A 15,779-nucleotide genomic window follows, 5' to 3' on the forward strand; every position below is an offset into this window, starting at 1 on the left:
TTAAGCCATGGCCATGTTACATAAAACTTCTTAATCTTATTAAAAAATGATAACTATTGGAGATGTATGTATTCTGATTATCAGTCAACATACCATGAATAATGAAGTATAGACCACCAGAAGCATCATTTTATGCATTTCTTGAAATTCTAAAGCATTTATTTTTCTTAAAAATTATCCTCTTTTAGATTTTTTTACAGCAGGGCTTAGATGTATTCAGAGATGAAAAAACTGACCAATGATAATTCTTCAGACTAAGCCTGGTACACTTCATTGATCACACCTGGCTAGGGGTCTGTTACCCTAATATCAAGTGCCCATAAATGCTTTCATTGCCAACCATTGTGTATACTTTTGTATCCTGAATATATGTTGAACTAACCGTTAAGAATTAATCTTACTCCTGCTTTTCATAACAGTTGTTGTTATAAATTTCCCATGGTTACTTTTAAATGAATGGTAAAAGCATACCCTTATTTACAACATGAAAGCTTTATTACAGAGAAATTTTAATTTCACATCTGTTCACTGTCAGAAATTTGCACAAAAAGTGTTTGTATTTTTGTACTTATGTGCTGCATGATTTTTACATGAATTATTTAAAGCTTAAGACATTTAAATAAGTTTACATCTCTTATAAAGAGATGTTAGTCTAAGACTTAGGTACTTGAAATACAAAATTGTGTAGCAGAAATTCTACTTGGATTTTCAGTTCTTTTATGAAAAAGATAGAGTATAATAGGTTAATACTGAAACACTGTGGGACTCTGGAGTTAGGACATGTTTATATTAGCAGTTTTTACATGTTTCAATTAAGTTGTACATGTTATTTCACAGTTTATACTGAGATCCGTAGTGCAGTCTTGAATATACAGTACTACTACAGTTCAAGCAACACCTTACAGCTGTAGATTCTTTTACAGTTTCACATTAAGCAAAATCGAGAGGAAATGTCTTGTCACCAAATAAGTACAGTATACTTGACATCTTTGCAGCTGGCTAACTGGAGAGTAAACTTGGAAATTTTGCATCACTTGCAAAAGATGATTGTTTTTCAAATATGTATGTACATATATAGGTACCATCTAGAATTTAAATGTTTACAGATAAACATTTAATTAAAATGTTTATCCGTAGGCACAAAGTAAACTCGTGCAAGAACTTCACATTGTCATTCCATTTCTCAATACCATTTTTTTTATTATAAATGATCATAAGGGTCTTCAGCACTTGAAAGAAAAGTACTAAACCCATTTGAAAAAACTTGTTGATTTTCACTTTTTCTTAGTTTCATTATATAAATCACAGATGTAAAGTTTTCCGGAGTTTAATAACTATAACTAATTAGTATATGTACTCTCTTGTGTAAGTACAGTAACTGCATTTTGTAATGTTGCATGCGTAAAATTGTTATCAATATCTTTCCTTTATCATATTTTGTCCTAATAAGTGAAGTATTGTACAGGTAGACCTTCTTACAGACAATACAGTAATGATAGAATCGCTTTCGTATTTTTGTTAATTATCACTTTGTAGGAGTTGTGCTTAACTGCGATTTTCTGTATATGTGTAATTGCAAACATTCCAGCATTGAGATACAGAGAAAGAAAAAATGGTATTGATATGAAATTTCCACCATTTTATTGGTTTACTTTTTGTTTTGTAGTTACCTTTACATTGTACCAGATATCACATTAAGCACAAAAAACTAATACAGTAGCCAGAATTTTGTTCAGTTAAACTTCATATATAACACAAATGTATGTAATATGTCGCTGATATTACATAAGGAAGGTAAATGACTTTGGAAATTGCTAATACTTATGTAGATCTGATACATTGAGTCCCTTTTCCTTTCAACTGAACCTTTGAAAGGAAGAGCTTACAAAATTGAATGCAGCAAACTAAAGCATTAGCTAATTTGATACAAGTAGATTTTCAATATGGGGATTTTTAACTTTTCTTTTATGTGATTTGTATGTTCTGAAGTAGTTCTCTTAGCATCATCTTTCAAGCACTATAAAAGTTCTTGTGGCTGCAAGGTTGTGGAAAAATTTGTCCTTTTATGTTCTATATACTCTTACTTTCAGAATTTTTATCTATTTCATTCAGTCACTGTTGTATAGTAGTAGTCTTAATCGTAGTGTTCCTAGAATCATGTAACTGTACAATGTACACTTAAGTATGTATCTTGTTGTTTGTTTTTGAGAGACTCCAGAAATATTTTAGTGGTCAAAATTAATTTTTGCCATGAAAAGTCTTTCTTAAACAAAGGGCAATTACAAGAATTGTGCAGACTGTTAACTCATAAACTGGTAGATAAACAGATAACCTTTTCGAGTCATTTATGACATTTTCGGATGTATATAAACGCTTTTCTATTGTGTAGATCTCCTTGTTAGTGATCTGATCTGTCTGTGTACCACATGATCAAACATTGTATATTTTAATTAGTTTTTAGATCTGATATTAAGATCCAGTATTGAATCTGTAACTCCTTTTATTCTCAAAAAGTAAAGAAATAGCATGGGTTACAGACAGGGTCTTTTCAAAACATTATATTAAAACCACCAGTGCTGAACAGTTTGTGCACGTGTATATTAACAGCATGCTCTTTTTACTGCTATTATAGTAAATGTAATGGGCATATTAATTGCCTGTTGTCTCTTAATACAAGGCAAAATTATTACCATTCTTTAGAGTGTCTTGATCAGTTCCATCTTATGAATGGCTCTTATGAAACAAAACTGATTGAAATATAAAATGTATTATGAGGCAAGGATATGTGGAATAATAACAGATCACAATGCAGTATTTTTACTAGCCTTATTGCACTCATTTTTCCAATATGCCATGTATGTGCTGTAGTTGTATGACTTGATGGTTCAGTGTTAACAGGAATTACTAATTAAGGCAACCCAATGCAACCCATTGTGTATTAACAATGTAATGCCTTCGCTTATACTTTGAGCATTTTCTATGTCATTCATTATCATTTATAGAGCATGGTTGTTTTCTGGTGTTAATGAGGAACTGTTATTCCTTACTTTTATGTATAGTACAGTACTTGCTCATTGTTCTGTGCTGCAGAGTGAGAAGTATTTCATTAAATGCACAAGTAGTGCTCTCCCATTGGCATGCAAGGTAATGCATATGATCACATTTAAGTAACTTATTATTGTAAGAATTTTCTCTTATTTGAATTGTTTATAATGCCCATATACTGTACTTGTAAGACTGTAACCATTCTGCCTTGAATGTATGTGGAGATTTCCTTATCATCGTACACTTGATAATCTTTGTTTTTCTGAAGGCAGCTCCATAATATGTTAAAGGATACCCCCAATGATTTAACATGTCAATGGAACATTTCTCTTACATTACATATAACCATTGCTTACTCTTGAAATTTAAATTTATTAATGTCTCAGTTACAAAAAAGTATTTGGCATACTGTTGGCTCTTTGAAAACAATTTTTATTTACAATTTTTTACCCTTATAATACTCTCTTCATAAGAAAGGATATTATGATTTAAATACTGTACAGATAAAATTGCTATATGAGTAAAATTCACAGTTACAGTTTTGGCAATTTTAGCTTTTTATAAAATGCAAACTTACCAGGCTGCAGTGTTCTCCTGACAGCAGATACGTGGAATCATTGAGCACAATTTCATAAATTGTGCAGAGGCACCACTTGCAGGATCTGAAGTTTGTTAACAATTGAAATCGAGTGATGAAGAGAGCATAACCTGCTCTATCATATTTTAAATAACAGTTTTGTAGAATTATAGTATGTTGTGTATATTCTAAGGGAATTTAGAAGTATTCAAATGTACTTGGCCCAAAATATGATAGATTGCTGTAGAGTCTTTCACATAGTTGTGATCTCTTGTAACTTAGCCATATACCTTCACCTCAAATATGCTAAATTTTTACAGTCTTCCTTATCAGCATGTTTTGTGCAGATTTTTGTTTTATTTGATATTTATTTTAGAATCAGTTGATATTCAGTACTATTTGACAAAAAAAATAATTGATGCTGGGTGATGGGATGAGATAATAACTTCGAATGTTTACTGACTTTTCCATTAGAAGGTCAGTTTTGATCTATTATATTTCCCATTATGATTGGTCATGATGGAATGCGTTCAGAGCATGTAGTTAGGGTCATCTGTATTTGTAATAACAAGTACATTCATTTCTGAAGTACAGCAGCAAAAAGATAATTATTCTCTAAGCCTTGACATTTTGAACAGTACATTGAATTTAGATTGTACTATAATCCCTTTTAAATCATGATAGTACACTAGTTCTCAAATAGGAAGTGCTTAATCCAAGTCTTTTAAGAAATATTCGGTTTTAAATGTTTTTATTTTTCTGAGCAAGATGAGTTCTTTTCATGCTGTAGGTCTTTTTCAAGTACACCTGGTTACTGAATGGATAAATAATTTCAAACTTTCTGTATACTTAAAGACTCTTTGGACAAAAACAGTACCATTTAAAGTTTTATATGTGTTTTTTTTTTACAAAAATTCATATTTAACGAATAACAGCATGTTAATACTGTTAAATATGTTTCATACACAATTTGTCTAAACTTAAAAGAATTATTTACCTTTTTCTATTTCAACTTTACAAAGATTGAATTGGAAAAAATCAACAGTGCGACCCAGTCTGATAAGCAGTTTGTCAAAGAAATACATTTCCAGAAGACATTACAAGGAGGCTGGCCGATTGACTTTGTGCCTGAATTTTATTACGTATATCTTATTTTTGCAGTTGCTAGAGATGGAAGTAGAAATTTGATTAGTACTTTAGATCAAAAGAAACAAGATTTTAATTGCCGCACTACGTATTGAATTGATTATGTTTATGAGATCAAAAGTAAAGATAGAAAAATTATAGTTGTACCATTGATGTATCATGCTGGGTCCACACAATCAAACTTTGTTCGATGTGATGTCAGAAGTGGAGTTACCGCTGTTTCTTTGCTTCTGATGTCGCATCAAACAAAGTTCGATTGTGTGGATACAGCCTTATGATTGTCACAGGATTGTCTCATAGTGTGTGCAACTGCTCTAGTGTAGTTACTGTAAAGGTATTGCAACCGTAGATGCTAATAATTGACAGGCATAAAGTATATACGTAGGTAGTATTTTTTATTTGATGTAGTTACCACGTGATCTTTATTTATCATGTGTGAGCTATGAAAATTCCTGTTTTAATACTGGAAACTGACAGACTATCTTCATTATTCATGGTAGATGGGGTAATGAAATAACCAAGAAGAGCTAGGAAAAGTGCTACTCGCCCCATGCTCCAAATCCCTCATGCAATGCTGAAATATCCAAAGGAAAAAATATCCTTTAGTAGTTCCTGCAAATTTATCCTAGATAGGAATATCATCATAAACGTTTTATATCAGCTTTGCTCTTCATGGGGTTAGACTCCTGGAAGGGATTAGTATCATGTATTATAGCCATTCATAGGGGAATTATCTTAACTCATGCATATGTCACTTGACTTCAATTCTTGTACTACTCAGGAAGGTAAAGAGAGCAAAAGATATTTCACTGCTCTCGTGGGTATGCTCTCGTGTCCAGGTTACCTTGCTTACAAATGCAGTCAGCTTTAGAAAAGACTATCTGTTAAACAATTTATTTATAGCTTAACAGATCCGTATATTTACCTGACTTGGGAATAACATACCTTCAGCAGTTACCCTAATCATTTTAAGTCATAGGGCTTGTTTGTTGGCAGTAAGAAATGATTCTTTCATGATCATTTAATTGTGAATTTAGATTTAAAGTCACTACTGTGTGCGTGCTGTGATTTTGCTTATGGCCAGAAAAGCATGATTTTTTATCATTCAGTGGCATTAAAACAATGATAATGGTTTACATAGTGTGTTAAATAAAGCAAAAGTTTAATTGACAGACTTCAAAGGAACCACCTCATTCTTATATATCACAGCCATTTTTAAGCAAGGTTACCTACCTTTTGGTGAGAAGAATCTTTTGAAGAAACTGCTACTAGATTGCAGATTAATCATGTTTGTAGACATTTTTTCCTGCAGTAACATTTTTGCTGTGTTTGTCACATACTTAAACATTTAGGCACAATGACAAGGATGAGGTACTTGAAAGTTTCTCCGATAGTTTATTATCATAAAATTACTTGCATATACAAGCAGTATATTGCTTACAGATGTGACACACTGTATTGTAGTTGTGTAGTAAGACATGAGGTATTCAGTAATTTTGAGTATTCTTGTTTATTTGTTTGTTAAGTATTCAGGTTGTCTTCATGGTTTTGGAATAGTGACATTCAGCAACAAATCAAATTGGTCATATAATATACACTGTATTTCAGTGCCATGAATAATTAAGAAATACACCAAGCTAAATTTATTTTTCACTCTGCTTTGCTTCTACAGTACACTTGGAAAATTCCTGTGATGTACATTTGCAAAAGCTCTGTAGATGGTGTGTTGGTCAGCATTTGACAAACTAAATGAAGTAGCAATTGAACAGTACAAGAAAAAACGTTGGATTTCCTTCGTATAGGGCCTGGATATATTCAAGTTTAGTCAATTTTTCATTGCATGTAATACTTCCTCTGTTTGTGCAAGAAAATCATACTATCCTACTTTTGTTGTAGCTTTTGTTACGTATTACACAGTCACTTGAGGTCTCTTCAGCTGCAGATGTCCTTTTAAACTGTGTATGTTCCCTAGATATATTTAATTGTTTTATGGTGTGCCAAGATTCTACATTAATGCCAAATTATTGCATCTTATTGTGTTTAGATGCTTAACATTTTCCAAAATAACATCTTAACGTAGTGATATGGGTTAACATTTTTTTTACCAAATCACTATTAGTTAATGGGTTAATTTCATATTTCTTTATACACATACATGCTTTTCACCTTATGATAGTGTGTAAGATACTTTATCATAATGTTCTGGAAACCTTCATTTGTCTTTAGAAGTCAGTTTACCTTACATTTACGTAATGAAACATTGAACATCTTCTATTGTTATATGTGAGCCATTTTCTTTTCTTGCATAGTTTTATCAGGTGTATATCTCTAAGAATGATGATGATAGCTCTGGGCATAGTATTTGGTAAAGATAATGGCAACTTATTAAAGCAGTGTAGGTTTCGAACATATCAGTTATCAGCAGAATAGGTACCATCTCTTTTCACTTGTTTCAGAAATAGATGTCTTTTTTTTTTTTTTGTTACATAGTTACAGCCCACATAAGGTAAAAGACAGTATGTAAGTGGAAAAAGTAACGAAATAAGGATAGGAAATCTTTTCAGCATGTAGATCCACAGAAATTTCTCATTGAAATCCAATAAATTATTTTAATAATTTTACCTAGACTGTTAAGATACAATGTCTTTTGCAGAAATTTTTAATCATTTTCATACTGTGTAATTGTTATTATTTTTACATGGCACTTTATGATATTTTTTTATTAAGAGTGTGATGGTTATTTACCATAACTCTAAATATTTTGTCAAGACATCAACTTGGCTGCTGACTTATTTCAGTAAGTCTTATTTTGAAGTCCAGGTAATCTAAACTAATAAACAGTTTTGTCTTTTGCCCTTAGCCAGAATTTTTAAAGGAGTTACTACTTTATTACTTATAGCATTTATTTCATAATTTTTTCAAAATGTAGCCTGAAATTTCATAATGATAAGTTTATCATCCTCATGAAAGTTTTTTGTCCAGAACTTTTTCCTGTGAGGTTAAATATGAACTGAGTTATCTCCATTCATCTTATTGTTTACACCCACCTGAATTTCCACCTGGTCAGGTTCTTCCATATGCCTTTCCCCTTTGATTTTCTAGGCCTTCCATTTGGTCCTCAGCCCATGATTTTCATAAATTGCTAAAACATTGTTTCATGCATCTCTGGATCTTGGGAATTCTCTCTTTGATTTTTCAGAATACAGTATTTAACTGTGTGTGAGTTTGTATGTATCAAAATTTTCTTCTTCATCTTCTTAGCTTAATCCCTAGACTTTTGTTAATGAGCCTTTTCTATATTACTGTCTTGTGGTCTCTTTTTGTCCATTTCTTTGTCTCTCATGTCTTCTCAAATTCTGTCTCTCCAGTTTTTCTTAGGCCTTCATCTATGTCATGTCCTTACCACTTAAATTTTCATAATTGCTCCCATAACATGTTGTTCATCATATCAGAGCTCCTCACTAGGTGCCCAAGCCATCTGTCTTGACTCTAGGGCTTTCTTTGACTCTTCATTGACTTTTACTGATCCCCCGGTGTATTAGGGAACAAAACATAGAAAAGGAAGGAAGAACCAATAAAAGATATACGTTTATCCAAAGTTATAAGTATTACGTACTTGACACTTTATGTTCATATATACTGTGTAGGCAGTTGGGGAAATCAAATGAAAGACAATTTAATGATAACCAAAAATTATGTTAGACCCCGAAAATAGCATATTTAATATATGTATTAACTTATGCAAAGAAGTAAAGAGATAGTTTTTTAGACGACAAGCATAATTATAAATGAACCAGGCCCTCAGAATAGTCAATTGGTCAGTACCAAGTCAGTTTGTATTTTATTTTTTTCATTGCATTTCCCTTTATTGCCAGTCTTTTACAAGTATTATTTAGGCTAGTAGTTTCTCTAGTCATCATTCATCTTTTTGTCTCTGTTTCTCATTTGCATGTCTCTTGTGCATTCATAGGTTGTCTCAGCAAAATCTTTTCTCTGTTGTTGCTTCCTTCATGTTTTTTTATGTATGTATGCCTGTCTCTCTGGTTCAAAGCGTTCTTTCCTCTAACTTCATCTTCCTTTTTTTTCTCCTCATAACTTGATACCTAGCCTTTGTTTCCTCATATTATTTCTTTTTGTAAATATACCTTAAATATCATTATTACAACATAGGTCATAATGTATTAATGCAGTTTATGTATATTATAATGCTAAATACTATAGGCAGCGATACTTTCATATGAATAAGGGAAGAAGTCATCATATCTTTTTATAGGACACTGGGATTTACGTATTGAGTTTAGTAACACTAGTGTGTCATCTTATATTACAACATTCACTTCATCCTTATTTCCTCACCATTTGCAGTCGCAATGTGTGTTAGCTTAAAGGAAAAAGCAAAGGGAGTACAGGTAGGAGTCTAGTAAAAGCTGGGACAGTGATGGACCACATTGTATAAAGAGTAAATATTTATTTTTACTCTTCTGTCGTAATGCCAGTACGTATTACTGTTGGAGAGTGGGATTCCTTTTGAAGGCTCACAATAAGTGCATATCCAAGTTTCATGATGTATAATTTCAACGTTCGTACTTTTATTCCTCTCAATTTTTGTTCTATTAAAAGTATCTAGGATGTGAACTAGTGTTAGATTTCATTCATTGGTTGAGACATCATTTGAGGTGTAGGAGACTGGTTTCATTTTTAATGCCACTCAGTTTTTAGATGGTATTTTGGTGGTAGAGATGTATAAAAGTATTTCATTAAAAAATCTTGTGAGGTTTGTTTTTAGGCTCAGTCTTTTGTGTTGCTTAACTGGGTAATAAATGTGGTTTTTGAAGATTCCTACTGTACAATGCTGAACCTGTACCCATCTATTAATGAGAGTTACTCTACTGAAGTGCAAGCCGTCTTTTCAATGTCAGTTTTCCTTTAATCCCGAGACCCCGATTGGAACTATCATTAACTGCACCCATCATCTTCATAAATAAAATCTCTCCTTTGGCCTTGGGTATTTCTTAATTGTTTTAACATTGTTTATGGTTAGGTGATAACCGTTAATTACAGAGCTGTTATATTACTTTAACTAACTAATGTGGAAGTTACAAAGACAAGTGTTTAGTTACTAAAGTTTTACTTCCAGTGTTCTTTTACTTATTACTGAATGTTTTATAATGCTTGTGCTAACATTAATTTTCACTGAGTGGGTACTACTAACAGAATTTCAGGAGGGCATGTACTCCCACTTGAAATTTTATTTTTTCCCATATCCCTTTTTAACCATAACAGAAATAATGTTTTTAAACTGAAAATTTGCACACCTGGTGACTTACTAATTTGAATTTTAAGGTGTCAAAAATCTTTTGGCACAATATTTCCTTTATTTTACAAAAATATGCTTTTCAGGTGGTCAGAGATTTTGCATACAGATTTTTATGTGAAAAAGTTATTTAATTTTTTTATGACCAATTTTTTGTTATGAATGTTTTACTATGATGCTCATAACGTATATGAAATGTTTTCTGTTGTATTTTTATGTATTCCTTCATTTATTCTTTCTTTTTGTACTGTAGAACAAATCATTTTGTGGAGTTCTTGTGAGTCAGTACCATCGCTTTCCAGCATCTAATGATAATGTGTGTTTAGATGTAACTCTGTGTCTTGCCTTTCAGCTGGTTACACTCCCATACGCGGCCAGAGACCAATTGGCTTCCAGCAGCATAGTCACATCAACAAAGAACATTGAAGAGTGGTTGCCAAGCAGTTGTCCCACTGAGGCTGAGACCTCTCCAGGATAGAAAGGGATTTTCATGTCAAGAATAGATAGACATGACAGGAGGGAGGGTTAATACTATTTCATTGCTGAAATGCCCAATTCATTGCTGAAGTAGAATTTGGCTCACTGACAGTCAGTTGATCAAAAAAAGGAGTTTATTTATTCATTGAGAATAAATTACACTAGCTTTACTTTTTTGTGGATATACCCCTTTTATACCAAAATTTTATAGGGAAAAACTGTCCACTTTATTAATGGTATCAGAATCTGTTGGGTGCCATATTGATCAAATATGATTTTATATAACTTGCAGGCAACAAATAGTTATCTGTGGATTAGGGTCTTTGGTACTCAAGAAGTTAATTTACTTTGTCATCAAAGTTTGACAGTAGCATCAAGAAGGCTTGGTATAGTTGGAACCATGCATACAGTAATTAAGATCTTGCTATCCCCTTCTTGAAGGTCAGTGGTTGCTTTTAAGTCTACAAAATGGATTTGGGTGCTGAAATAGGGGGAAACAACTGCTGCTCACAAGGTATTAAACCAAAGACAGGTAATGGGTCATATGTTGATGTGCTTTGATGAATACAAACTGATTAAATGTCACAAATTTCCTTATTCAAACTTTGGACAAGTAAGTTGGTTATGCATTCATATTAGATTATATTTTCTTCATTGAACATACCACGCTGTTTCGGTTTTCAGTCAAGTATTTGTGCATTATGTTGTAATGTGTGGCTCCTGTTTCGTAAGTGTTACGTGGAAGTTCCAATATACAGTCATCAAGACAAACTGGAGTTTATGCATGTACAGTAGAAATTAATGTTTTGCACAGCTTTTATGATATATAGGTACTTTATTCAAGATTCATGATTGTATATTGTTATTTACAATTTTATAATTACTATTTAGGCTTCTGTCAGTCCTTGTTCTTTAGCTGCAGATTGGTTAAGAGGACGTGATATCTCAGTATGTTTTGCATAGTTTAATTTTATGATGTATTCATAAATACATGTGAACAAATTTAGGCACTTTACTCTGTTTGGAAAGTTAGCATCTGAAGGTCAGTTTCAGTTTATTAAACAAGTGCTAATGCAGTATGTTATAATTCTTGGAATGTAACATTATCATAAAACAGGTAAGTCTGGATGCATAGTACAGTACAGCATTGTTCAGTATAGGTATCAGTTTTTCCTGTGAAAGTCTTAACCTTCAAAATACCTGTGTGGTACTCTTGAATCACAACTTTTTATTTTTGACTTTGCATTGGGGAGTGCAATGCACTGTAGTTAGAATTCAGGAAATTTAGTAGTGCAGTACACTGTATTTGTACATCTGTAATCATGACTGTATTGTGCATTAGTTTAATAAGCAATCTGTAAAACTTTCAGTTCTTGAAGCTGTTTAGTATAACAGAATTATATTGTAGAGTTTTAGTTTTTAGTAATATTTTCTATATGTCTCAAAAGATGACCAATGTGATTTAAAAATTACATTAATAAGTTCTTAATGTCTTCTAATTTTATTCAGTAGTTTAGAATTGGTTGAAATTGAACAATAGATTATTTCCATAGTGTAAACAAAATGTTACAACTGAACCAACAAGTTTCTGCAGTACATATTACAGCGTAAAACAATAAATAAAAAACATTTTAAGCTAAATATTACAGTCCTTGGTCAGACCAAACCTTGCGGTTAGTATTGACAAGCAAAAATATTTTTGTATCATGTTCTCTTTACCCAAATTCTCCTTATTTACTTTGCAGTGCAGTATTGTGTTACAATGTATGTAGTAGATGAGGATTTTGGTGAAACTTGAACTTTTTCTTAGTAATTTTTATTTAAATTTTCTTTTAATATTTATTTTTGAGTGGAACACAGAAATATTGATGAAATGTAACAAGATTATCTTAGTCACCATCATGAACTTATTCATCAGCAGCTTTGCCAAGGATAAGTATAAAAATGGAACTTCTGGTCCATAGTCTTACCACAGGGTTGCAGAAGTAGCAGAAGCCAAGTTAATTGTAGACATATTGGTAATTTCCAGAGTGCTCAGCAACATGGGCAAAGACGGGCTCTAATCAAACTAGCCATGTCCTTTGCATCCAACTGATGGTGCAGAATGAAATTACGTACATTTTTTCAATTCTCTGTATTCTTGGCTTGTAATGAATATTTAGCTCTTGAATGCTAGCTGCAAGGCTGATGTAGGTACTCAAGGACTTGCGTAAACTTATAGCCTCCGAAGTTTTTCTGACTTTCAGCAGAAATTAATAGAGCTTTAAAGGTTGATTCTTGAACTTAAAATTTACTACAACGTGACTCGCCATTTTATCATCCAGACAGAACTCGGATGTTTAAGATATTTTCAAAGAAAATAGGGACTGAGGAGTGATAACGGAGTTCTGTTTGAGCTGGTAATATGAAGATGCCACATTCAAGCTTGTTGCTGTTTCTTCTACAAATTGGACAAGTCATATAAAGTTTATATTAATATATTTATATATCAGTAGGATAAGAAGGAATATCTGACACTTCTTGTGTACTATAAGAAGCTTTAGATATGTACGTATAACCCTTTCAAATATATGTTTGGATATGAATATAAATTTTCAACATTTAGTGTTAGTTGGTGACTTAGAACATATTTTCTGTATCACTAATCAATATACTATGGGAATATATGTGATGGATATAGAACTTGACATTAATGATTAGGAGGTTCCGGTAGACTAAAGGATTTACTCTCCCCATCCTTGATGACATTTAAAGGATACCTGGAGTATTTTGGCAGTGCATGGCTTGTGAGTTACCACTTTGAATTATTCAAGCACAGCAATGCTGCCTTAATTAAGAGTACTTAAAATTGTTTTAAGCTTATTGCAAATTGCCAAATGATTGAATCCATCACAGTTTTGATAAAAATAAAAAAAGTATGAAGATATTCTTGTAGTGGATAAGGAAGGGGAGGGTTCTTCCCAGGGGTAGAATGCACTGGATAATTAATACTGAGCCCTTTGATGAAGACTAAAAGAGTAACAAACCCTGGTTACACCTGTACATAAATCTGCGGTGAATGTAAACTGCACGTAATCCAGTGGGAACATGTTTATATATGTAACTGTATCCATAATTTACTTTGCAAGAATAACTTTGAGCTTAAAAGAATGTTGAAGTTTCATCTTGTGCAGCATAATCACTGTATAAAAGATTCTGAAGTACTTATGCGGTGACATTTAGCATTGACAGTTATATGGTCTATCATAAAACGGAGAAAAAGACTTTTTGATTAATATGTACTGTATATTTAAGGTGGGGTTGTTTCCACCATGCAGGATAACTTATTTAGAATTATACTTTTGCATTATACTGTTTCTATTTCATAATCAAAATAGTTTTGTTTTCTTTTATTTCTTATATGATTAGGGTATATAAAGTGATAATTTAGTGTTTAACATATGTATTATTACGTTCAGTGTTAATTTGTTTAATTTTAAGACATTTTATCATTCTGTCAGTCATAATCATTATCATTACTAGAATTCCGTAAAGCTTATGAATAACTACCCCATAATAAAATGACTTTTCAATGAAAATCATTCCATATTTTTTTATGTTGTATAACACACACAGTAATGAAAAAACAAATTGGTAAGGACGTCAAAATTGTAGCTGATATATTGCCAAACCTTAAATTCCAGTGTTTTAGTTACTTTTGAAAATGTTTTAGTTTATAGGTTACATTGTACATATTACGTATCTGGAAAATCAAGTAAAATATTGCAACAGCAAGCTACGATTGTGGAAAGACAGTATCTGGAGAATACTGTTAAATCTTAGTCAGTAAAGTTAATTCAGCTCTTTAGTACATTACTTGAGTGAAACACTTCATGAAAAACATGACACTAATTATCTTCACTTTGTCTCTCATAGGCACATGATTACATCAATAGGTGGCATTGAAAATGTATAGCATAGCAGTCACAGTATGTCGTATTGGTGTGTGTCACCTCCCTTAGTGTTTATAGCATGCCCTGACTGACCTCCTTTGGGTAATAGGAATCGCCATCATCTTCACTACACTTGTCATAATTCCGTCTTTCGTCATTATCAAGTTGGCATAACAAAAGTGCATGGGTAGCCTACATGAGTGATATAGTGCTAGATACTATATACTTAAATGAAACATTACATTAATAAAGACCATACATCAAACATGCAGATAATGAGCTGACTTTGTTATGCCTTGATAATTACAACTGATGGTTGTAACTTCATTTCTGAATTAAGATTATGACTCACTGTCAGATGAACCAATACACATATACATGTGTACACAGCTTTTAAATTAAAGATATGTGAATTAATGTGAAATTCTTTATTTTACTGTACAAACACTTGTTCAGTCCTTCATATCATGATTGTTATAAAAATTATTCTTTGTAAATAAAATAAAATTGGACGTAACATGATTCATTAAGTAGTGTAACTCGCTTATACTGTGCGTAAAACAACGTGAAAAACACAAAAGTGGCATTAGTCTGGGAAATTATTACTATGAGAAACCTTCCACTAAGAACGAATTGTGGAGAACACTTCAGGTATGCAATATCTGGAGTTTGCATGCACTCTGATTTTGTTGGGAAGCATGTAAAACAGGTGTTATTATCATAAACTGCAAGTTTCAAAATATAGTTTGATTATGAAGATGACTTGCTAAATTAATTTCTCATTACAATTGAATATTTCAGTTTAGCATACTGTAGAGCGAGATTGCACATACTTTTTTTATGTAGAGAAGGGGTTTAGACCAATAAACTTCAGTGTACATCCATAATTTCGGGTATACAGAGTTACAGTATTTCATATAAAACTCCTGATAGATTATAAATGTACCACCTCCCTCCCTCTCTCTCTCTCTCTCTCTCTCTATCTCTCCATGTTCAAATGTTTTCAAAAAATTTTTCACACAAACTAAAGATGTAAAACAGACTGTAGTTTTACCAAATAAAAGTGGAAGCTAAAGTTGTTTCACTTATAGAACTGGAACTAGCTAACTTTAAAGATAGATTGCAGTAGAAGTGTGTTTGTCCACCAACCAGGAGGGATCGTGCTGGTATGATTTCATATGAGTATTTAGAAGCTCAATGTAAAGAATTGAATTATTTTGCTAAGAATGTCAGTGATTACTATGCACTGTACTTCTTTCATACATCAAGTATAAGTAGTTGTATAACC

General features: G+C 32.2%; 1 protein-coding gene across 3 annotated transcripts in view; it reads left to right on the forward strand.

Moving 5' to 3' along the window:
- The window catches only part of LOC135217112 (tumor protein p53-inducible protein 11-like), a 270,330-nt gene extending 254,764 nt beyond the window's left edge, over positions 1 to 15,566 (forward strand). For all 3 annotated transcript variants that reach the window (XM_064252814.1, XM_064252812.1, XM_064252811.1), the window contains one exon: positions 10,435 to 15,566. In XM_064252814.1, coding sequence (XP_064108884.1) covers positions 10,435 to 10,508 — 74 coding nt within the window. In that variant the 3' untranslated portion in view covers positions 10,509 to 15,566. The remainder of the gene's footprint in view (positions 1 to 10,434) is intronic.
- Positions 15,567 to 15,779: the final 213 nt, after the last annotated feature.

The sequence above is a fragment of the Macrobrachium nipponense genome, chromosome 7 (assembly GCF_015104395.2).
Source record: "Macrobrachium nipponense isolate FS-2020 chromosome 7, ASM1510439v2, whole genome shotgun sequence".
Lineage (NCBI taxonomy): Eukaryota > Metazoa > Arthropoda > Malacostraca > Decapoda > Palaemonidae > Macrobrachium > Macrobrachium nipponense.